Source organism: Gambusia affinis, linkage group LG08, assembly GCF_019740435.1.
Source record: "Gambusia affinis linkage group LG08, SWU_Gaff_1.0, whole genome shotgun sequence".
NCBI lineage: Eukaryota > Metazoa > Chordata > Actinopteri > Cyprinodontiformes > Poeciliidae > Gambusia > Gambusia affinis.
In genome coordinates, this window is record NC_057875.1 from 25884812 (window position 1) to 25910222 (window position 25411).

At 42.9% G+C, this 25411-nt stretch overlaps 1 protein-coding gene across 3 annotated transcripts in view; it reads right to left on the minus strand.

Moving 5' to 3' along the window:
• Positions 1-25411, minus strand: part of LOC122835676 (protein inscuteable homolog) — a 72539-nt gene that overhangs the window by 20153 nt on the left and 26975 nt on the right. For all 3 annotated transcript variants that reach the window (XM_044124913.1, XM_044124912.1, XM_044124911.1), the window contains exons 2-5: positions 22856-22947; positions 3566-3932; positions 2199-2251; positions 170-293 (exon numbers count right to left, since the gene is read on the minus strand). In XM_044124913.1, the coding sequence (XP_043980848.1) occupies positions 170-293; positions 2199-2251; positions 3566-3932; positions 22856-22929 (618 nt within the window). In that variant the 5' untranslated portion in view covers positions 22930-22947. The remainder of the gene's footprint in view (positions 1-169; positions 294-2198; positions 2252-3565; positions 3933-22855; positions 22948-25411) is intronic.

Here is a 25411-nt window from a genome sequence, read left to right on the forward strand (position 1 = left end):
CCTCATTGTAGCTACAGCTGCAAGTCTCTGCCAGCTTTTCTTGTAAAGAACTTGCAGGCATGAAGCTCCTGCTGCTGTTTCTCTGCTCCGTGGCTTAAAGCTACTCTGTTATAAAGTCAGCATGACTGGTAAAGCTTTGGATCGCAGGTAAATACACACAGTCACCGACCCGGATCTCGTTGGCCAACGCCATGTCGATCATGTTGCTGAAGGAATCGCTGACGTCCGTGAGGATCTCGTGGATCGCCTCCCTCATGGACTTAAGGAAGAATTCATCATCTGTGTGAAGGCACCTGCAGGAAAGAGGTTCAAATATCTTCACACACAGTCATGGGGAAAATGAAGTAAATATTGTTTGATTCCAAATGATACTAAACACCTTTTATTTATTTATTTTTCTACTTTGAAGTGACCTCTGATGAACATGACACATCGGTATATATTTCTATAAGATGCAGATGACATTTAGTGAAACTTAAATAGACCAGAAATTATATAGAAACTACAGTATGTGTCCTCAATCTAGGGATCATCAGCAAGTGAAAAGAAAATCTGTAAAAAGAAGAGTTGACAGTTTGCTGGTCTAGATTAAAGCTGCACTATGTAACATTTATTTAAAAATTTATGTATACATTTATTAAGTGACTCCTGCTCTGAAATCAGAAAGTCATCACACCATGTCTCCTGTATTAACCCTTTGACAAGGAAATGAAAGAATTTCTCAAACATGAGTGAAAAAATCAAGGCAACACTCCAGATATGTCTGTGGTGAGGGAATAACACGAGGTGAACTCAAACAAGCAAATTTTACACAATGCAGCTCCGTCAAACAATAAACTGTCATAATAATAATAAAAAAAAAAGTTTTAACGGTTTTTCATATTTTTCAATTCCACTCATTTTCCACAAATTCGACATTAAAAGTACCAATAACATTTATTCAATCTTTCGTTTGCTTCTGTTGTTTTTCCACAAATATCAACACCCCGAAGAAGAAAACCCTCTTCTGCAAAAATGTTGAATGACTTTCTATATTTGACAACCTTAGAAAAGAAAAGCAACACTTATTTTAGCAGATATTTTTATGAAGACATATTGGCTGTATTTTGTCAAAAAAATAAAGGGATTAATAAAACAGGAGGAAGGTGCTGGGAGAAAAAGGCAGAGCTTCAGACACAACGTTGGACCTCATCGTCCGCCACGGCTCGCGTTCAGAAGAAGTCCTGAATCATAACAGAGTGGCCTTCAGAACTTGAACTCCAATAAAGACTCTCTGGTGGGAATTTAAAAAAAAAAGAGGAGCACACAAACCCAAGAATATTAATGAACCGGAGGCCCCTGCCCGTGATGGGAGGGCTGAGATTCCCCAGGAACGGTGCCAGGAGCCGGTGTCAGGCTATGGATCACATTTACAGCAGGTCAGAACTCCACTAAAGAGACTGCAGCAGTCATTAAAAGTGGCGCTTCGTACTGAATTTGAAGAAACCGCCTGCAATATTAGCCGAGTTAAGCTACTTAAACCGTCCGCCTGTGATTTGTTTATTGCGGAGAGGTTCTAGTTTTCAGAACCCAGATTGGCCCATGTTTGGTGTAACTGCAATTTCATAGAAGTGGAAATATTTTTGAAGTTTATGACACCGTTTGTCGGAGAACACTGAACAAGTCGGGCTGATGTTGGATAGCAATAGTCTAGACGGAAGTTTAACCCTTGAACTGTCACCCCAAATCCTGTCACATGCAGGTCAATAGGTCAACGGGGACACCGGCGTCCTCATGGCAGTTAAAGGGTTTTAAGGGAGATTCAGATTTTTCTGTTGAGACTCCCAAACTTTAAACTTTAGTCAAGAATCCACACTTCCTGTTTCTAAGTGTCTATTAAAGTCTTTTTATTTTCTTTCAATTGTTTTTGATCATGGTGATGTGTTATTATACTGACTCTTTTGAAAATTGGTTGTAGTTTTATAAAATCTTTTAGTATTTACAGCCCTTCAAGCAAACTTTCTGTTTTTAAATGTACTTTTTAAAATGGATTTGAGCTTTATGAGAGATAAATAAATGTTTTCTCTGTTTTTTGCCTCTTCAGTTAGTAGATGCATATTACATTTTGATTTTGTTGTTCATTTAAGATTCGTCTTTTTCATAGTATGTGGATCTTTCTCCTTTTTTCTTATATTCATTCTTATTTGTGCGTCTGTTACCTCTCCGTGATGTTAGTCAGCTCCATGCACTTTTCCAGCAGTGATTTTTCATACTGCAAAAAAAAAAAAAAAAGCAAAGAGAAACAACATTTAAAAAAGCATTTCAAAAAGAAAGAAAGCCATAAAAAAAAAAAAATCCTGTTTGCAATTTTTTACATTCCAAGTAGGGGGCAAATGAAGCATTTGGAAGAAGTTTCTCTGGTCGGAGCTTCTTGAAAAATGCCATGTGTGGCACAAAATGAGTTCAACACATCCCAGACTCAACACGTGATCCAGAAGCACACGGTAGTGGCAGCATAATGCTGTGTAGAGGAACTTTATTCTCTGTATATGAAAAAGCCAGCAGAGGACCAAAGAATTGACTAAATGGCGACAAATACAAATGTGGGCCACACTTTTAAGATTTTAAAAAGTCTGGGGGGGGGGGGGGGTGGAGGCATCGTTTACTGTTCATTTGTACAACAAAATATTAGAGCTATACTAAGAAAAAATAAAATTATGAAAAAAAAGTCATAATATTGCGAGAATGAAGCCAAACTAATATAATACATTTGTTGTATTATATGAATAAAGTTGACATAATATGAGAATAAAGTCATGATACTGCAAGGAGGGCTGCACAGTGGCGCAGTTGGTTGCCTTGCAGGAAGAAGGTCCTGGGTTCGATTCCCGGCCCAGGGTCTTTCTGCATGGAGTTTGCATGTTCTCCCTGTGCATGGTGGGTTCTCTCCGGGTTCTCCGGCTTCCTCCCACAGTCCAAAAACATGACTGTCAGGTTAATTGGTCTCTCTAAATTCTCCCTAGGTGTGTGTGTGTGTGAATGGTTGTTTGTCTTTGTGTTGCCCTGTGACAGACTGGCGGTGTCCAGGGTGAACCCCGCCTCTCGCCCGGGACGCAGCTGGAGATAAACACCAGCAGAAGAAGGGTCTAAAGGAAATGGATAGATGGATGGATGGATGGATGGATACTGCAAGGATAATGTAACAATGTGAAAATATAGTTGTAGTATTACGTAGGGTCATATTACAACTTTATCCTCATAATATTATGCCTATTCTTGTAATGCTACGACTTTATTCTTGTACGATTTTATTCTCAAAATCTTAGGACTTTATTCTCGTAACATTGTTGTTTGTTTTGTTTTTTTTGTTTTTTGAGTAGCCTTAGTACTCCATCACTTGCGATACTTTTACTCTGTAAAAATAAAATTCTGTTCAAATCCATCAACGTTTTAAAACGACAAAAAGTTCAAGTCGCAGCAATACTTTTGTGAGCTGCTTTATAACAAAACATGCAGAATGTGTACCTAAAGGCTCATATCATATCAATGTCATCAATGTTTCTGGTGGAAAACCAAAGTCACCCACCTTCTGCATCTCCGGCGGCGTGCTCCGGGCGGCGCCGTACTCGTGGACCAGCGAGCGCACGTGGCAGTTGGCGCGTACGGCCGTGCTGTGGACCCTCTGCCAGCGGCCTTTCTCCAGCCGCTGGAACATCTTGCCCAGCTCCGTGCTGACCACCAGCGCCCGGCGGAGGAGCGTCTGCAGGTTGTTCCTGGCCACGTGGTCGCCCGCGCCGATCCCGGACGTCACTATGAGCTCCCCCTGGTGGGAGTCTTCGTCCACCCCGATGGGCTTGGCCTGAAGGACGCACATGCACTCCACCTCGGTCATGTGGCGGAGGTCCTCCATCCACCGCTGGACTGAGTCCACCTGCAGGGTCTGCATGCGGGTACTGGAGGGAAAAAAAATGAAGATATTTGTTGAGGCATAAAAAATAAAAATAAAAAAACATTTAAAGGGACAGTTTCATGTAAAATTGACTTTTTTGAGCTTTGCATTATGATAAAATGCCATCAAAAAAGGACCTGAAGTGTTTTGATTCTTGTACGTTTGACAGAGGATAAAGCTCCTCCTCGGATCTGCAGCTCTCCCCTTTGACCCCCCCACACCCCCGCCTCACCCCCAGCTCCTTTAGACTAGCCAGCAGCAATTAGCAAACACCTGGTGAAACTGAGCATCAGCTGAACTCATCATAGGAGCTACCTGCCAGTCCAGCGCTCCAACCAACACTTGTAAACATGTTGACTTCCTGAAGGTGGCGTGTCGGAAAGATCAGGAGTTTTTAAAGAGAGGCACCAATTTCAAGGTGTTAGAGTATTAAGTCAAATTTTATAAGTCATATTTGATATTTATAGCATTTTTTTAACAACTGAAGTTAACATTGTTACTTGATTGTCCGGCAGGACTGTGAGGCTGGAAAACACATAATATGGCCCCTTTAAGTTAAGTTTAAGGTAGTATGCTTAGGTTTTAAGGAAGTTTAAAAAAACAAAGTCCACCCTCACTTGTTCTGAATGGGAACCTCTTGAAATAAAGGTGTGCCAACCACAAAAAAAGAAAAACAAACTGTGCGTGGTCGCAAACTATAACCAACCATGAGCAGCTCGTTCCCCTCAACTCCATCCAAAGCAAAAACCATAAACATCCGTCGCAGCAATCAATGCGTGCATCGCAGGCCAATTCCGTCAATACTCGCTAGCTTTTGTTTTTGTTGGCTCAGCCCCTCAGTGAGACGACAGCTCCAGCAGGTAAACACTCCCTCCCACTTCAATCTCTCCCAGCGCTGACCCTGACGACCGGAGGCTTTAGAGGGCGACGGCGAACCCGAGGCTTCCTGGAAGGAGCTGGATCGATGAGCCACAGCGGACAGCCCCGCTTTGAGTCAACAGAGGAGGTTCTCTAATGAAGATGGATACTAGACAGCCTTCGCTCACTGGCCTCTTCCTGCGCCGTTTGGGCAATGCTAAGCCGCACATCGGCTTTTCTCTGGAAACATGTCATCACATGGCAAAAAAAAAAAAAGGTGGCAGGAGGATGAATCACCGTGGAACAAAATGGAGCCCTCTTTCACACATCTGCGAGCGGCATGATAAAGTATGAAATTTAGAAGAAATAATGAGGCATCTTGTCACTTTCATTTTTTTTTTTTACGCTTTTCTTGGCGTTTCATCTGTTTTATTTTATTTTTTATCTCCTTGTAATTGTTCACCTTTTAACAAATCGCCTTTTCTCTTCACAGCGCTGTGCCCGTGCTCAAAACTTCCGGATGTAAACATTAACATGCAACATCTCTATAACAGTAAGTTACCTGTCTGCCATTACCACATTGAGCAGCGTGTACACGAGCACAATTGACGGTGCTAAGACCCTCCCCCTAACTCTGATTGGTTGTTTCTGACCAGGCGCGGTGCATTTCTGCAGATGGCAGTAGGAGTACAGGCAGGCAGAGGAGAAACTCCACAGATTCTTTTCCACAGAGCATCTTTTTCATGTTGCTATGTGATAACATGGTGACGATTTCAATAAATATATATACATATATATATATAGAAAACATTGTTTCTAAAAGGGGCTGCTCAGTGGTGCAGTTGGTAGAGCTGTTGCCTTGCAGCAAGAAGGTCCTAGGTTCGATTCCCGGCCCGGGGTCTTTCTGCATGGAGTTTGCATGTTCTCCCTGTGCATGGTGGGTTCTCTCCGGGTTCTCCGGCTTCCTCCCACAGTCCAAAAACATGACTGTCAGTTAATTGGGCTCTCTAAATTCTCCCTAGGTGTGAGTGTGTGTGCGCATGGTTGTGTGTCCTGTATGTCTCTGTGTTGCCCTGAGACAGACTGGCGACCTGTCCAGGGTGAACCCGCCTCTCGCCCAGAACATAGCTGGAGAGGAACCAGCAACCCTCCTGACCCCTTTAGGGACAAGGGTGAACAGAAAATGGATGGATGGATGTTTCTAAAAGTTACATACTGCAGCGTGAAGTTTCAGAAAGTTTAATCTCTGTAATGCTAGAAAGGAGATAAAGATCCAATAAGCTGTGAATGTGGAGTGGAACAAATAACAACGCAGTGTTACGGGGAGTAAGGGTCGTTTATAAGGAGCTTGTACTAAGTGGGGTAAATGGCCTCACAGTGACAATGGAAGCCCCTGAGAATGGATGAGGTTCAATCTTTAGTTGCCGTCTGAACAAAGTATGATCCTGGTTGTCAAACAAAGCTGAGCCACACTTCTGTTTTGTGACGCCTTCTGATGTTTTTTGCATTTCATATTGTTAAACACTGGCAAGCCATGCTATATGACAAGGTTTGCCGGGGAGTGATTACACAGACCCGACTCATGGTTTGAGTCAAATTACCCACAAGAGTTTGATCATTCGACGCCATCATAACTGAAGAGGACACGGAGAGGTGCTGCAGGTTCGCAGCGTTTACTGTCTTTCAGACTCATCTTAGCAAAAAGTGGCATTTTACACAAACATCCTTTATATAAGTGTCTTTGCTAAGTACTTGGTTTAGGACGTTTTGGCAGCTCCAGCCTCAGGTCTCTTTGGGGAAAGGTTGGCACAGCTTTCCTCTTAAAGCTTTTCTTCTTCTTCTTCTTGGCAGAAGTGATCAAACTCAATTAGGGTGGAGTGCGAGTGTCCGTGTACATCCGCTTTTAGGTCTCCTCAAAAGTATTTAATTAAGCACCGTTACAGACTCTGGATGCTGGAGTATTTTAGAAGATTTCCTAAAACCCGTCCTATGGTAGTTCTTGCTGCTGAGCTTCAGATTGTCCTCTTGATCTGCTGCTCGATCCTGACCTCCTGCCTTGCCTTTTTGCAGAACAAGGGCGAAACAATTTTTAGGCTTCAAATAAACCAGCACTCATTTTACATAAGCAATTCTGCATGGGGTAAGAATCTTGGTGTGGTATTTAGGATTTACCTCACACCATGGAGAGGTGAGAGATGTTCTTAGAGCCTTAGACTGAGCTGGTCTGAGTTTATCATGAGATTTTTTCCAGGTACTCCAGTTTCATTGCCTACAGTCTCCCCCCCCCCCCCCAAAAAAACAAAGTTCTTTCACAATTAGCAGCTCTATATAGCATTTTTGAGTAATTTTGAGTGACTTCTAAACAAACAAATAAAACTCAAACTGGTAAAATACACAATGTCTAATCAACACTGAACAGCAGACGATGGAAAGACAGAATCAACAAATTTAGTTGTAACTCATAGCTTCCCTCCTTACTACCCAATTATTTTGTACCATGTGTCTGAAGACACAAGACCTCAACAACATAGAAATATATTATTTATTATCTGTTAATTGGGTTACCCAATCATCAGATAACTTCTAAATGCTATTACGCCAATTCAGTTCTTTACAACCGTGGACTGCGGACGATGGTATTAGCGTTAGCATCTGTGCTCTGGAACATGTTTAGCATTGAGATGCTATTTTAGGCTTGAATAGCTGCAGTAATAGGTTAGCTCCTCTTAGCAAAACCACAACACAACAACAACAGTATTTTCCAGCATTGCATCAGATTGTCTTCTGAAGCAAATGTTAACCCCGCAGTGGCCGAAGACCAGCAGCTTCGTCGTTCATCGGCGTCGTCTGCAGATGTCAGTTGCGCGTCAAGAGCTACAGGCGTTCCAGAAACATGTGAATACAGATGTTCCAGGCCAAAAAAAGTTCATAAATTGTGTTAAAATTAAAAACATCAATTTTATCAAAAATAAATTGAAATGAAAGTCCTAATTAAAACATGTTCTCATAAAAGAAACAGAAAGGCTTAACTAGTTCAGATATGTGCACCAAGAAAGACATTGAAATCTATTGCCTAACCTTTATTGAGGACGAAGACGTTTGGTTAAAGTTTTGAGGCTGATCAGGAAGGAAATGTTTTACTTCATTACAGTCCTCCAAAGGTGTGTGTAAAAAGTAGTGCTTGGCTCAATAGTTTCTTCTGAGAGTGACATGTTCGGTAGGGGGCACGTTCCTGCCCAGGGCAATAATTTGCCAACATTTCCCTGGCGTTCTACAAAACGTATGGCTTTTATGGTTTTGGACTAATGGATAGATTCAAACAGAGTGTGTGTGTGTGTGTGCGTGTGTGTTTTGCATAACAAAATGTAGAGTTTGATAACCCGCAATGCAATTTTCTCTCCTATGTCATCCTTGATTCTACAAAATAATGAAACAAAAACAAATTTAGTCTCGAGGAGGGGGATGCAGGCAACAGAATAAAGAGTCTCATTGTTTGGACCAAACCAAATGTGACCATTTCACACCATCTCACTCAGTTACATAACCAGTCTCACATGAGGATGAACCAGTCCTGATTTGCACTCCCTCCGCCTCCCGACGAGCCACAAAACATCACCCTCACAAAATAATAACCGGTTTGTTTTCCAAAGGAGGGGACGCAGTGCGCTACGGCTAAGAGGGTAATGACAAATATTTACATATATGGCCAAGAGAGGGCGACGGCGGCTCTATTATCTCATTGAGCGGCGGGATCCTGGGGACACGATGGATCACTGTCACTGCTGCAGGTAGCCGAGTCAGTGACGGCAGCGGAAAAAGTGGCTCACGCTTGCTAATTTGGCTTTGTTTGATGTTTTTCTTTTGTTTTTTGATGACTATGTCTTAATCCGTAGGTAGAGATTTTGTACATAGAGGCTAAACTGGATATTGACATACACCTTTGCAAAAATACACATCAACCTTTATTTTTCTTACTGTCAAACAATAAATGAGACCAAACGTAAATGAGGGGTGTCCAAACGTTTGGTCACGTGAACCAAAATGTCGGGTCAGAAGTCACTCAATGGCCAACGAAATAAAAATTAAAAAAATCAAGCAAATACAGTAAATCTAATTTTATTTTTTTTGTGGGTAAAAAATGGGGCTTGTGCCTTTGCTATATTAAAAGAAATATATTTTAATATTAATAACAGATTTATTCTCAAGTATAGGAACAGGATTTGGTGCTAATATTTAGCCAAGTTTGATCAATTAAATAAAAGCTGATTTGGGTGCACAAAGTCAGCTTTTCAGTAATCGTCTCTGGATAAACAGGGTTCAACTTATTCTAAATTAAGGTTAAAAAAGACAAAAGCTTGGTGTCGTACTTAGCATTTGTAAGAATGATTGATTAAAAATAAAACGTCTCCATCTACATACTGGACTATCCTGGACATTCTTGTCCTTCTTCCGCTACAGTTGGGGGACGCACTGCGGCGTTTTGGCGACGTTGCAGTCTGCGGCTAAAGATGAGAGCTCTGGATTGAACACGCTGGAATGACAAAGCGTTCTCATCGTCTCATCCTACCAAAACATGGGAGTTCCTTTGAAATTGGCGTATTTTCATTAAGCCAATTTTTTTATTTTTTTATTTCAGCCCTATAGTTACTAGAAACGCAGCTGTTATTCGCTGCTACACGTGTGAATAAGTTAACCCTTTGAGCCCTGGGTTTCAATTCTCCGCCTGCACATTTGGGCTTATTTTAATTGTACGCAATTCTTTAAATGTCCTGTGAGTAAATATATTTGCCCATTTATCTATAACAACTGGAACTTTCAATATCTAGCAGTTATTTTCGCAATCTACTGTCTGTTAAGAGCGCTCCTCTGATTAATTTCTCTTCCTGCTACGGTGAGAGTGAAATTACCGTAACAACCCGATATTGACTGGAAAGCGCTACATCTCCCCTTTCAGAAACCGTTGGAATTTTTCAGGTAGCGCAACGTGTGGCGGAAGTACGGTACTGCAAATTTGGCTGGATCGTCGGCGAAAGGCTTAACAGATTTCTCTGATGAATGTCAACAGTAAAATTCGGTCCTCCTAAGATGGTAATGAATTCAACTTTTGGATGAGTCACTTTTTAATTTGGAGGTGCTCAAGTAGAGAGTGGATACAGAAAGTACTTCAGGCACACGGAGTTCTGACGGAGCGGTAAGCTCTGAGTTCAGGGGACGACGACCTGACTCGATGTTTGAAACTATCAGGGGGCTTGTTACTTTACAAGTCTCTGTCCGCGTGTGTGTGTGTTCTATTTAAAAGTTTTAAAACCTTTTTCTCACTCCAATACAACAGCCAGCTGTTAGCAAAATAAGCCCCATTGATGCTTCTCCAGTTTACCACAAATCAGAAGCTCATGTTAACAACTGCTCTGTTTGACCAAGTGAAAATGAGCTGTGGAAAATAAGCAGCGTGGCACGAATCAATTCCAGTTAATTAGGCGAGACATGCTGAAGATGGGGACTGGAGTACATCAATATGGGCTTTTATTAAAACAGAAAAAAACCCCACTTTGATCAGTTTTATAATTACGTTTTGAAATTACCCAGGAGATTAAAAAAATCTGAACAACAGCAGTTTAAAACAAGGAAAGAATGAAGATTGTTTGGGAATCTGGGAATTTGGCACTACAACTTCATATGCTTTCTATTTTGTACAGATGTGTGGAGATTACTAACCTACCAAACGGTTATAGATGTAGTGGCTATCTTTTAATTTATTTTCTGTTCTATTCCTGCTTGTACTTTGAAAACATAGTGCTCAAATATTTGGAGTTTTATTTTTCTAACTCCACTTCCCGACATTTCTAATCTATTTTATATTTTTTGTTTCACAACACAAATCTGAGTCTCGTTGTAGCGTGTCATAAAATAACAATGTTCTTGTACTTATCTATGTGTGTGGCTTTGTATGAACTGCTCCCTGAGCAGCTATAAAATAAATTCTTGTCAAATACGTTCCACGATGGATTTTTTCATCCATAAAGCCATATTTTCAGACAATATTCTTTTTTGTTGTAATTAATTTTGTCATCGAAAGTCAAAGATTTTTGACTTTTAAAACTCAGAAATCTCAGAGTGTTTTTTCATAAAAATTTCTAAGATTAATCTCAAAATTTCAGATTTTTTTCTGGCAAATTTTCAACTTTTCAAGCTTTTTTCTCAAACAGTTTTTTGTAGCACAGACACAAATATCTGTGTTTTTCTAGAAGATTTCCGAGAAAAAATTTTATAGCAATTTTTACGTCATTTTCTCAAAAAATTGCGAGTTTTTTCAAAATTTCCAATATTTTCTAGAAAATTTCTGAGATTAATCTTCAAAGCGTTTTTGAAGAAGAAACAGTTTTCTCCTCTTGTTTCTTTCTCCCCCTATTTTATATCCACAGTTTCCCTAATACGCCGTCGTAAACATATCAGCCGCACAGACTCAGGAAATTCCCACAAAGCACAGCAAAAAGTAGAGACAGAATCCACGCTTGCTTGACAGACTCCCACATCACAGGGTGTGAGTCAAGTTTGGTTACGGCTAAACAAACAACAACAAAAAAGACAATCCTCCACACGAAAACACGATCTCTGCCTTAATCCCTCACTGTGTGCAGTCTGTGAGTCAAGCCAGGTTGTGTAACCGTAAATGACAACATAAATGTGCTTCAAACTACAATGAGTCACAACGTTTTTGCTACGCCGGCGTACTTCAAAGGGTCGTACGGCGGCGTTAGGGCTCACATCAGACGGACAGGTGCGAGACCAAACAGCGGTGCGGCTTTAAAACGCCGCTGTTACGGGATTTTCTCTTGAGTTACTGGCTGGTCTGGCTCTTGAGGCTCTCTGTGATTCAGCGGCTATAAATTACACCTCACAATGATTAATACAGGCAGCGTTATGTCCGGTTCATCCCACCTGATACACGGTCTTAGAGTCAGGCCACCCCGCTGACAATTAAAAAAGTTGTCCCACAGCGGGAAAATAACAGGTTTGAAACGCAGATTAAGAAGGTAAAGCACACTGTGAAATTATAGTATGCTTCTCACTAATCTGGATTTTCCAAACTGTTAAATTTATAATTTGGAAGGTTTAATGTGGTCTGATGAAGTAAATTAGGACATTGTATCCTATGAGTATTTTCATAATCCATTATTACTTCATGTTGATTTTTTTCAGTACATGAAGTTGTCATATTGTGACAATTTTCTGTTTCAATTGATGCATTAGATAAATAAGATGTTAATTTACCAAAAAAAGGGGGAATAAATAAAAAAAAAATCAAAATTTGAAGACTAGGGTCAAAAAAACAAACAACTGAAAAGTCAAAAATTTGTTACAAAAAAGTTGTAACAAATTGTTTTACATTAACTTTTTGAGATTAATCACAGACATATTTGAGGGGAAAAAAAACCTCTGGAAGTGAATTCAAGAAAATTTCTAAGATTTTTCAAGCAAATGTGTAATTTTTGAATGGCAAAATTTTCACGTTTTTTTTTTTTTTCTCTTAAAGACTTCTGACATTAATCTAAACATTCTTGCAAATTTTCAACTTGAGACAGTTATGTTCAAAAACATCTGTAAAATCCGCCATGGAGAAACAATTAGATTAGCACTACAGGTAGCAATTGTAGCTAGCTAGCAATTCAATGTTGTCTGCTAGCTAAAGTAAGCCAGCTGAAAAGAGGAGCCTGTGCAGCAGAGCTAAGCTGATTTCCACTGTGACTACTAATGCTTATTAGTAGTCACACCAAAGCTACATTTGGTGTGAACGCCTGAAAGAGGTGAATATTTAGAGCGTGTTTTAAATATTAGCAGATTTTAGCTCTTCAGGTTCGGTTGTGGTGCTTTACCCCCGTAAATATAATTGGTCCACTATATGTAATTTCTCCTCACAATGTACCTGTACAGTGTTTGAATTCACATTTATTTACTTTATCGTAGCCTAAACTATAGATAAAACCTATTTATCTGGTAAAAAAAAATAAAAAATCAGCTTATAAACGTGTACCAAAGTTGTTGCGAGGTTTGACGTGGCTCCATAAAATCCAGATTCATGTTGCGGTTTCACAACATAAACTTTTATCAAATTTGTGAGCTGAAAGAAACACTGTGTTTTTTATTTCATAGTTTCTTGAGACTAATTCAATGTTTCACCCTATGGTTGATTTAAAACTCTACAACAAACTCTTAATGAAACATTACCATCTTTATTTTTTAACATGAGGTGAAAATATCTTTTTGTGAGTGACCTGCATAAAGGTTGTTATTTATCAAAAAATACTTTTCATTTGATAAATTGGAATGTTTATTCCAACTTTCTGACTTGTACCTGTATATCTCATGTGTCAAGGATTAGGCTGTTTGGCTTATTTATTCAGAATCATTCAAGCCAGAGGCATATTTTTTGTTAGATTTTCTATTAGTTTGCGGTGTCCTTATGAGTCTTTTGGATTTAAACAGTCTTCCTAAATGGCTGAAAGTATCATTCCCTCGCTTCATCTCTTTTATTGGCGACCTAAGAAACGATATTTGAAAAATAAAACATAAGCGCGTTCACGTTACAATCTGTTTCATATCTTCCTGTATCCAGATCGGAGACAGTCTGCCAATAGAGGATTTAATAAATACATACTGAAAGCAGGAAGGAGTCTAATGTCTGTGGAGCATTATCATCACAGTCCAATGCCTGGGGGTCAGTGAGGAACAAATGGAAAGCATTTCTAAACTGCACCACAGAACCACAGTCCTTCTGGGCAGACAGACTGGAAATGTGGGCAAAATGACGCTCAAGATTTCGTGGACCGATGAGTGTGGCTTTGGCTTTAGCTGGAGGTAGAAATAATGTCTCAGAAAGAATTAAAGACAAAGACATTAAAGAGACCAAAATGTATGGAAATGCAATTTTGCTCAGCAAACGACCGAATAATGCTAAACGAAACGCTCTCTTGGAGAGGAATTAGAGGTTCGGCCCACACAACGTCGCTCTGACTGGACGTGACGACTGAACTCAGAAAACGGGGAGAAGGAGCAGGCAAACATACTTTTTAAAACACACGAGGCAGGCCTGGATTTTCTAGAGGTCAAGCTTGAAAAAGCAGCACGTTGGTAGGACATCGTTTGAGCCTCTGGCTGATAGAAAAAAATCCTGGCGGCCACAGCAGACATCTGACTTCCAGATGTTTCTGGCAACTTTTAATGTGCAGCCAAGGCCAAAATCAACGAAGACAAAACACGCCGACTCTGGTTCTTCCATTTTTCAGTCTCTTTGTCTCAGACGACGTCTAACCTCAAACTTCACCCCGTCACTTATTGGCCTGTTGGATTACACGCACCAGAGGGCGTATAAATACACTCCCTTTGACGTCCAAAGTGAGGCCCGGGGGCCGTTAATGGACCTTGAGCTGGTGTTGTGTGGCCTCCCCGACTGCAGTTCAACATTAATACAAATTTGACGGGCCCAATACAGGCGGTACCATGGAGTGTTAAGGCTGCTGTAGATAGAAATTCGCCACGAAAATCAGAAACTTGAAAACTCAAAAATTTATGAAATGAATATCAACATTTAAGTTATTTTCTGATAAAATTTTTGACATTTGAAATTTATTTTTTTTTTTTCTGAGATTAATCTAAAATTGTCAGAATTTTTTCTAGCAAATGTTTGAATTTTCAACTCTGAATTCTTTTTGATGGAAATCTTCCAAAAAAATGTTCTTGCCTTATATTCAAAGTCAGAACTCTTCCCCACCACGTGACGTTTCATGATGTTTCCACACACATTATGCTTCACATCAGAATACAATGATGCAACAGAAAACTGTCAATTGTCAGACTTTTCCTGATTAAATAAATGCAGATTATGCAGAGAAGTCGATCTGGGTTGATTCTGCTGTAGAAACGTTTGACAAAGACGTGCGTGAGACACAAACGCCAAATGAAAGAACGTTTTCCATCTGTGTTTACAGTTTATTTTAACACAATTAAGCCATTGGGCGGTTTTCGTCACTTGATGTATTGACTAAGAAGGTTTTGCTTTAGCTTTTTTTTCAACCTCTGTTACTAAGAAAGGAAGAAGCTGAAAAAAAACAAAACTAATTCACATTTTTAAGATCTCCAGCACTGCAGGATCCAGTTGGATCTTCAGATATGTGTGATGGCTTAACAGGCAAGGAAGACTTGTTGTTGCTTCAGGTTTAAATTTTTTCGGTACGAGTTCTTGGTGTTTTTCCCTCTCAGCCGCATGAGTCTGGCATTTCAGCTTTGAATTCGCAATTTACTGATTCTGAATGTGAGGCAAAAATTAGGAGTATATTTACTTAGCTTTGCTGTACTGAAATGTTTTATGAAAGATAACCCAAAGGTCAAAGCAAACTTCTCGTTTGGGTTGGGCAGAATTGTGACATCGTTTCTATCCGTTTATCCAGCTCACCTGAATCTCACTGGAGAAAATGGTTCAAATGAAGCCTGGGCGCAAATTCAAACTGGAAGACTCTTTAGCCCCACCTGGCTCGTCCTATCGGAGCATCCCGCCCATCACCGCTGTCCTATCAACGCTGGACCAAGCCACGTCACGTCCAATCGCCTTCCAAGGCCCAGCTGAAAAGGACCTCCATCCATGGCGTCTTCCGCATCCCAACCGCGCTCAACCTGTTCAGCCGCACGCCTCAGCTCTCGGTCAAATATCTCACCAGACCTCTTTTCAGAGCGACTGCTCGCCCCCGCACCTCTCATGTCCGTCATAAAGCCGCTTAGCCGCGTGCTCGGCCGCTTCTTTCCCTCAGACGCTCCCCAGATGGAAGAGAATCCCTGGACCTCATTCATTCCAAGCAGCTTCTCCCGCCGCTTTCTCGCTGACTGGGATCCACCGTCACCTGCTCCAGCGCTACCCACTTCACGGCCTTGGCCGGCTCGCCAGGTCTCGCCGCACCGACCTACGCCAACAACTTCACATACTTCCGTATAGCCGCTATCAGCCCGGTCATCCGCTCCTTCCGTCGGATTTCCCACGCCACGCCCGCCTCGGGCCTTCCAGGTAAGACGTATCCTCACATATCTCATCCATGTTTCGCAATGTTAGGAAACGTAGGACTTTTTTCTTAGTCCATCTCCCTCCCGAACTTGCAAGCCTTATTCGCATGCGTCACCCAGGCTGCGCTTTAAATGCTTCAGAGCTTTACCGAATAAATGCATAAATAAATCAGTAACTAGTAGCATCCCTCCCAGCGGCGACAAAGCGGACCGCCGACTGCGTTTCTTCAGCGCCCGGCACCTAGTAGTAGCCTCTGTCATTTCGCAGGCATCAAGCCCCACATACTCCTCCCCGAACTTTAGTACGCCCGCACCAGACATTCAGCTCCGCTTCTCGGTCCGTCTCAAGTCAGCGGCCGTGCCCCTCCACATTCATTTGCAAAGCGGTATTATTCAGCCACCCAGCTACGTAGAGCCGTTCATGGGTTGTCATGGTTACCGCATTAATTTCTCTGTTTCAACATGTGCCTTCAGAGTCTCTGTGTCGTCCCTCTCCCCTTGATTTGCCCCAGGTGCTCTCATTCCCTGATTACCCCGTGCTTTGTACCATGTCTGAGTCCCTGTCCTTCTGTTCGTAGCTGTCGCTCGTCACGTCTCGGTCCATCAGTTCACCCCGCTCCTACCCGTCTTGAGCCCTGGTTTCCACTCGGCAGTGCTGCCTGGGATTTAGGATAATCTGGACTACCAGACTATAAATTTCTCCAAACATCATCGTTTTACTGCTACTCGGTTCCTTGCACCGCCTCACCACCCGCCACTACAGTTCATGACGCCGTTCGCGTTGTAAAAGCGAGGTGACTGCATGGACTCAAGCCGTAAATTATAGCTCTAGTCTAACTGTGCTCCTAGTCTCAGTAGTCAGTCATATGCGCTGTAGAATGTGAAGCCGGCTAATAATCCCCCAGGTCACATCGGTACCAATCAGCTCAGAGCTTCTCCAATCGGTAACCAAGTCATCACGCCAGAACATCATCGCATCATCGTTTCTCATCAAATTTTTGCTTAGAGTCCCATTCACTACCCATCAAAGGTAACTTTAAATAGAAGGTGATGTCGCATTAACCTCAAAGGATAAGCGTCCGGCGTTCGAGCTTCAGTAATTTTCCCTGTTACATAATGCAAAAGGCTAATCGATACCTCACGTTTCATCACAGTCGTGCTGTTCCGAGTGAACTAGAAGACCTTAACGATCTGGCAGCGGTTTTCACCAGGCTAGTTATCAAATATCCCCTTTTCTTAACTTAGGTTTTTTAGGATTGGCTAAGTTGCTTCTGGGTTTCTCCTTGGCGTTAGAAGCTTAACTGCTTCCCCCCAGGCCTAGCGGTACGGTGAGCTTGTAGGGTATTGCCTGCCCAGAGAAAGCAGTGCCCCTCCCCTCCCTCTGAACCGGAAGCCGTCTGTCCCCACCCCAGAAGTGCCAATCTTGCACTCTTTCATACATAGGGGCTCGCGCTTTTCACATATCCGTGTCTCCCCGTCACTTTCACAGTTAAAACCGTTTTATTCATTAAATGTTGCAACCTGTATCCCGAGCTGCCTTCAAACGCAACTTGAACACCGAGACGCTTGCCGGGTTTATGCAACAGTGAAGGAGACCTGCCGCCGCCGTGCTGAGCCATGCATGTGCATTAGTCATAACAAAAATACAGAACTCTGCTAAGTTTTCCCCCAAGTAATCAACTGAGTCGAGTACTACTGCCAGATGCCGGTAATCACAGACGAAACATGCCCAGATAACATTACAGCACCCTAAGCATGTTAACAGTAGCCTGCGGTTACCGAGTCGTTTCCCACGTTCGGCTACGTAGATTCATTTTGCCCCTCAATTAGTCTTTGCCATCCGATAGCTCGGCGTTCTCCACCAACAGTAAATTGCCTCGCATGCTGTCATTACAAGCTCATGCCCCTGCTGGCACTTCTAGGCTTCATCTCTCATCAAAATAAATAAATCGTCTGAATTCGCACGTTATCCCCAGGCCATCCTGTCCTCTTGCTTTCCCAGGTTTCACTCTCGCCCATTCGTTCCAGTCCCTCTTCCGAGCCAATATCCTCTCCCCCACGGGGGTGAATCAGCACCTTCTTGTCGCCGGGAGTCCCGTATCGCATTTCCTCTCTAATTTTCCCATTCTTTCCAGCCGTTGAATCCCCATGCAGCCGGTTTGCTCCGCCTCCATTTTCAACAGCACGAGTCCTCAGTTTTCTGCGAAACCCGTTCCACCCTGTAACCTGTTTCTCGAGGGGTTTTTTCTGCAAAGCGTCCCTACATCCCAGCTCTCTGCCATAAGCTATCATGTTCGACCCACAAGCCGAACCGCCACTATTTTCATCGTTATCACTCACCCTAAGCAATTCTATTGCTATTCATCAATTTAATCACGTCCGCTTATCGCAGATCCAACCTTCATCTATCAACATCCTGCCATTCGAACACGCTCTCTTCAACAGCTGGCCTTCATCTACCAGCATCCCGCCTTCTAAACCCTTGCTAATAAGCATCTCTCCCAGACTTCGTTCGTCCAGCTATTAGATATTGTAAAAAAAAAAAAAAAAAAAAAAAAAATCATTTACGTCAAACAGTCATCCACGTTTGCACTGTAGTTTTATACCCTATATTTCCTCAGTGTCTCAGCCTCATTTCCTGCCCCAATCTTCGCTTCATGCTCAGCCATCGCTCCAAGCCCCTGCATTCTCGCAACCATAGGATCATAATTTTATACGACAGCATTCAATTCTTAAGATCACGTTTCACCAGTATTCAAGGTACCCTCTCGACCTTATGGCAACAGCTCTGTAGTCATCTCCAGCATTCTCTTCTTATAATTATATCTAACTTCTCAGCTTCCCTCAGTGCCTCACAAGCACTGCGCAATTACCTGGTGGTGGTTGGTCAACCTCATGCAAATGCATGCTCTCATCCAGCAAATGTTATGCTCATTGTTGAGAAAAATGATTATTTTGTGCTTAATACAGTTAATCTTACGGCATGAGTAAAAGGTAGATTGAACATTCTTATTCCTAACAAATTTCTTAATTTTGAACAGGTTTGTGGTAAGTATCATGGGTAAAAGATATTTCGAACATTCTTATTCTGAACAAATTTCTTAATTTTGAACAGGTTTGTGGTAAGTATTCAAAAGTTTTGTTGTTAATTCATACGCTTCTTTGTATGGGATTAAACACTGTAATTCTGTGACGCTCATCACGCAATTGTTTTCTTCCTTAACATCATCTTTCTCCTTTGTCCTTCACACCCCCATCTTAAGTTCCATTCCAGGATGTTCCCATAGCTCACTCATATCCTTTAATGTCCCCTGCGAGTCTAACCATAGTTCTAGCATCTCATCTCCAGTAGCAGGCAGTTATCTGGAGCAACCCAGGTTGGAGATACAGCCTTTGGATCAAACTCTAGGGAGTTCTCATGCCGAGCTCACACTGGCATCGTCCACACTCAGAGTTTGTGTGGGGGAATAAAGTTGCCTCCCCTGACTCACTGAAGTATGCAGCATGCCGAGGAAGTGTTTCCATCAGTAACGCGTCACCTGGTATTGACTTCCTAAAGTCCCAGCCCGTAAACCTCAAGTTAGTGTAGCTTCGGCCTATTCTCATTTCCCCAGTCTAACTCCCAGCTTCGGCCCCAGCCGCAGCTTCATTTTGGGGGATATTATTCTAATTGGCAACACTATGTCATAGCATCACTCAGCGGCACCCCCAGCTGGCCAATATCTGCCTGCATTCAGTCATTTCACGCAAGGCGGCGTCCCCGGCTGGCCTCCATCTACAAGCATTCAGTCATTTCAAGCATAGCGGCATCCCGGCTGGCCTCCATCTACAAGCATTCAGTTATTTCAAGCATAGTGGCATCCCCTGGCTGGCCTCCATCTACCAGCATTCAGTCATTTCACGCACAGCGCCGCCCCCAGCTAGCCTTCACCTACCAGCATTCAGTCATTTCACGCATAGCGGCATCCCCGGCTGGCCTCCATCTACCAGCATTCAGTCATTTCACGCACAGCGCTGCCCCCAGCTAGCCTTCACCTACCAGCATTCAGTCATTTCACGCATAGCGGCATCCCCGGCTGGCCTCCATCTACCAGCATTCAGTCATTTCACGCATAGCGGCATCCCGGCTGGCCTCCATCTACAAGCATTCAGTTATTTCAAGCATAGTGGCATCCCCTGGCTGGCCTCCATCTACCAGCATTCAGTTATTTCACGCACAGCGCCGCCCCCAGCTAGCCTTCACTTACCAGCATTCAGTCATTTCACGCATAGCGGCACCCCCGGCTGGCCTCCATCTACCAGCATTCAGTCATTTCACGCATAGCGGCATCCCGGCTGGCCTCCATCTACAAGCATTCAGTTATTTCAAGCATAGTGGCATCCCCTGGCTGGCCTCCATCTACCAGCATTCAGTTATTTCACGCATAGCGGCATCCCCGGCTGGCCTCTATCTACCAGCATTCAGTTATTTCACGCACACCGCAGCCCCCAGCTAGCCTTCACCTACCAGCATTCAGTCATTTCACGCACAGCGCCGCCCCCAGCTAGCCTTCACCTACCAGCATTCAGTCATTTCACGCATAGCGGCATCCCCGGCTGGCCTCTATCTACCAGCATTCAGTTATTTCACGCACAGCGCTGCCCCCAGCTAGCCTTCACCTACCAGCATTCAGTCATTTCACGCATAGCGGCATCCCCGGCTGGCCTCTATCTACCAGCATTCAGTTATTTCACGCACAGCGCAGCCCCCAGCTAGCCTTCACCTACCAGCATTCAGTCATTTCACGCATAGCGGCATCCCCCCAGCTAGCCTTCACCTACCAGCATTCAGTCATTTCACGCATAGCGGCATCCCCGGCTGGCCTCCATCTACCAGCATTCAGTTATTTCACGCACAGCGCCGCCCCCAGCTAGCCTTCACCTACCCGCACGCCGCTATTTTATGCCGCAACGCTCCCCTTTCTGACTCTCGCTTACCAGTAACAAACCCCTTTATGCTTCACCGCATTCTCAGCCCTCCGATTACGACATTTATCCCTCGGCCTCGGCCCCGGCCTCAGCCTCCCCTTTTGGGGGGATGACATTCCTATCCTACATCGGGAATGCTCATCCGAGCTTATTGCAATTCACAGCTTGATGACCACAGCCGGGGCCCGAGCGCCAAAGAACTTTAAATTCATTTCTGTCAATAAACCTTTTTAATCGCTGTTCATTTTCTCTGTCTGAGTCTCTCCAGATTGAAATGAAGCCTGGGCGCAAATTCAAACTGGAAGACTCTTTAGCCCCACCTGGCTCGTCCTATCGGAGCATCCCGCCCATCACCGCTGTCCTATCAACGCTGGACCAAGCCACGTCACGTCCAATCGCCTTCCAAGGCCCAGCTGAAAAGGACCTCCATCCATGGCGTCTTCCGCATCCCAACCGCGCTCAACCCTCCTCCACCCCTTCTCCACCTTCCCTCGCCCAGATCCTCAAGCTCGCATCCTTCTCCGACCTCCACCACCAGGGCCGGGTCCCGGGGGGATGACATTCCTATCCTACATCGGGAATGCTCATCCGAGCTTATTGCAATTCACAGCTTGATGACCACAGCCGGGGCCCGAGCGCCAAAGAACTTTAAATTCATTTCTGTCAATAAACCTTTTTAATCGCTGTTCATTTTCTCTGTCTGAGTCTCTCCAGATTGAAATGCCAAGTGTTGGCTTGATGTCATGTTCAAGAGAAAAAAAAAGAAAACTGTTCAAAAAGAGGTCTGAAGGCTCACTGACAATACGTGGAGCTGCTGTATCTCAGCTCAATAAACACCTCCAGGCGTCTGAAGCTGCTGAGTGGTGGAGAAGTTCTTCAACACATTAAGGGCTTATGGCAGTAATGCAGGTGGGTAAAGAATAATAAAAGATTACTTTCTGGTCCATTTAAATTTTCTAAAACCTCTCAAGACCAAACATGAATTCAGAGAAAACAAACATGGCTGACTGGGAAGAAGCATTGGCGGTAGTATAGTTTGGGGACTATACTTAACAGAGAAGGAACAACTCATAAAGACGTCCCTGATGTCCACTGGACTTTCTGTTGCCCCATCACAGTTGTCTTGTCTTTGCGTATTTTGGTTTCTCCTTTGCGTCTCCGTGAACTTGCTTTCTGATTGGCTAGCAGACTGCATGCTTGTTTATCATCAGGGAACAGCACGCATGGTGCGATATTGGGCCAAAGCAGTCGATCATGATGAATGTCCCAGATTTCTGACGATCATTCTCATCGTACCACACCCCACCTGACAGGTACACCTCTGAAGATTATTAAGAGAGACGTCCTGAAAATCGGAGTGTCCTCCAGATTGTTGGAAGGGGAAAAAATTGGGTCAAGAATCGACATAATTATTGTAATAAAATAAGGATGTTACACCACAAGTGGAAAAGCACAGTGGACCATCTGAGTGTCTTTATACATGGATCTCCAAGAATGTTTTCGAGATTCATTAGTGGGGCCAGAATCATATAAAGGAATCACAAGAAACAGTTCAGGATATGTACGAGCCGCTAACCTTTGATTTAATGTTTAAGAAGTTTTGTATTAAACGCACAGAGAAAAAGTTTTGGATTATCTACATGAACACTGTTGCAGTCAGGTATGATAAACAGTCTCGGGTTACTTTCTCTACCTGTTGAAGACTTCAGCACAAAAAGACACCTTGACAACCCGTCTCTGCACAAAGTTATGTAAGAGCAAGTAACTTTTTTTTTTAAAGAATGTCTTTGGAAAGAGTTTCTGACGGATAAATTATAAATGACTAAGTTGTGACTCAGGATGTGTGTGCATCAGAGCCAATTTCTAGGGAACCTCAGGCATAAATGGTTTGGGAGCACAAGAACATCAGATTACCTGATTTCTAAATTTATAGATCACCTCACACCAACTGGAGTTGTTCTAAAACAGTGAACATCTGCTTTGGTCTTCCCAAACCACCAAAAGATGCTGAACTATCCCTTTCTGCTACTCCGACTGGCGTCAAACACTTGCCTCATCGGCGACGATGAGAGAGAGCTGCTCTGCCTCGAGCTGCTCTGAGGGGTCGGCGTTCTTTCCGAGGCCATCTTACTTCAGTTCAGCATCTGAAATGCAACACATACATCATAATCACAAAGATTGCACAATATTTGTGATTTATTTATTTATTTTGGAGTTGTCTTTTCAGCTCAAATTTGCATCAGCGGTCGATGATATTCTGGATCCACTGAAGGAAGGAAAGTGTCACACACACACACACACACACTGTCTGATTACATATCCTGCATCCTCTGAGCCGTTTCCCTGCCACTGCAGCATTGTCCACAACAATATCTCCTTATTGATCTTCCTCCAAGCATTCTATTCTTGTCATATAGCTCCCCCCCAAGTAATTTCATTATCAATAATCCCTGCCCCCACCTCCCCTTTTTAAATAGAAGTAACCCAGTGGTGTGCCAGTGGAATAATATTTCTTATCTTCTAATTTATTGGCTGGCTGCCAGCCAGTGACTCTGGTGTTTTTGGAGGCTGCCGCTTCTAAGTGCCCACAACTTTATTCCACTGTTTTATTGATGTATCCCATTTAAATTAGTCCATCTTCAATTGGGAGAAGCCACAGTTTGCCTCCCCACAGCCCCTCCAACCTCCTGTCTGCACTGTGCTCTAACCCTTTTAGTTAATTATGTCTTCCAGAGGTGTGGCTACATACTTTGTTTACTGTGAGGCGAAATTAGCAGGCTATTAAACAAATGAGACCTTTTTTTATCCTATGCAATCAAAAACTTAACTTCAGATATTTTCCTGTTCTTTTCTGACAACACAAAGTTTCCTGTTGCCAGTAGATTTAGGCCCAGGCCACACGTGAACGGGTACCTGTGAAAACAAATCAATTGGGGCCATACAAAAACTCAGTTTTATTTCACCAGAAACTATCATTTCTGAAAAGTGGATATATTTGAGAGATATATATGTTTGCACTTAAGTGTAAAAGGGTTAGAGCACATTGGAAAACTGAGTGTTTTGGTCCTGCACGTTTCTAGCGTGGCTATTGCCTTCCAGTGCAATTTCGCTCAATTCTAACTCTCTTCTGTTCGCCATCTGGGCTTTCTCAAATTCATTTGGATTTCTTCGGTAGAATTTCAACTGGGCCAATCAGCAAACAGAAGAAGTTGTGAACCATGATGTTGATTTTCTGCGCTGTCTAAGAATTATAACCTGCCTGTAGTTTTGAATGAACATTAGCAGCCGCCTCGTTAGCGCTGGAAAACATTTAAAACTTCAGTCTACGCCTCCAGCTAGTAAGTGTTTATCAATAGACCCTCTGGACGAAATGAAGCGTAGAACAGGGTCTGATTTTACCATTGACATCATATTGTGTTTTAATAACTACATATTCTAATAAGCTCTTTAAAAACTATTCAACCTAAACATCGGACCACACTAACAAGATGTTTAATTCCTAACAGGAAGTCCTGGTTGTTTTGAAGCAATCTGATTGGCTCACATAGGTGTTAGTTTTGTGTTATATTGCCCCCTCTGTGTTTGGCATGTTAAAAACAGAGCTCAGTGGTGTATTTGTAGAAATTTGTGTGTTTACTTTTCTGAAACCGATCCCGTGTCTATGATTTTTTTTTAAATAATGTGGGGGAGATATTTGTTTTTATAGATACACGGCATACAGCTTCAAGAATAGAAAAGCAACAAAAACACTTCAGAGGAGAAAGGAATGAAACCTTCTATCCCACATGAGCAGCTTTTTGTTCGCCTCAGTGGCAAAAAGTCACGTGACAGAACAGCTGACTGGTTTCTAAGGGTTTGAAAAATTAAACGATCACACAGAAGTCACTTCCTGTGCCGTGTTGTCTGTTTTGAATGTGCTGGAGCTCCCCGAGTTATGTAATTATGAACAACGAAGGAATAAACGAGTCAGTGATTTTCTTGATTCAATACCCGAATGGATGAATGGGCGATTGGATCTACACACAGAATAGACACAGGGATGTGAGGAGGAAAAAGGAAATGGGCGGGGGATCTTTTAACTGCAGTCTTGGCAGAGCTCCTCTGGGGCCATTTTTAGAGAAAGCATCACAGTAATTCAGAAATGATCCCGGAGCTGTGCCAGCTCCACAGAGGACTGCCACACCGAGGCATTTTCTGTCGACGGGACGAATAAACAGGACATCCATGACTTTTGGTTTTGTGGTACCGGAGCAGAATACAATAAAACAAAGAGTGGATGCCGGTTAATTTCCCTGTTACAACTGTTGCAATGAAAGTGTGGATGAATTATACTGGCCCTATAATTGTGGAAAGGGTCAAAGCCATCAAGTCGGAGTCGCAGCAGATTCCATTACATGCGCCTTCGGCTCATTATGGCGCTCTTCTGTGGATTAGCCTATAAATGAAGATGAGTTGTTCAATCAAGCAATTTAGTCCTGGACACTTAGAGTGTGTCACTAAGTGCTGCGTTAAGGACCATTACACTGAAAGTGATCACTTTCTCTTGTGTCCACCTCACATGGTTCTGTTTTGGTTCTATTTTCTTATAGTCGTTTTAATGTGGTGCAG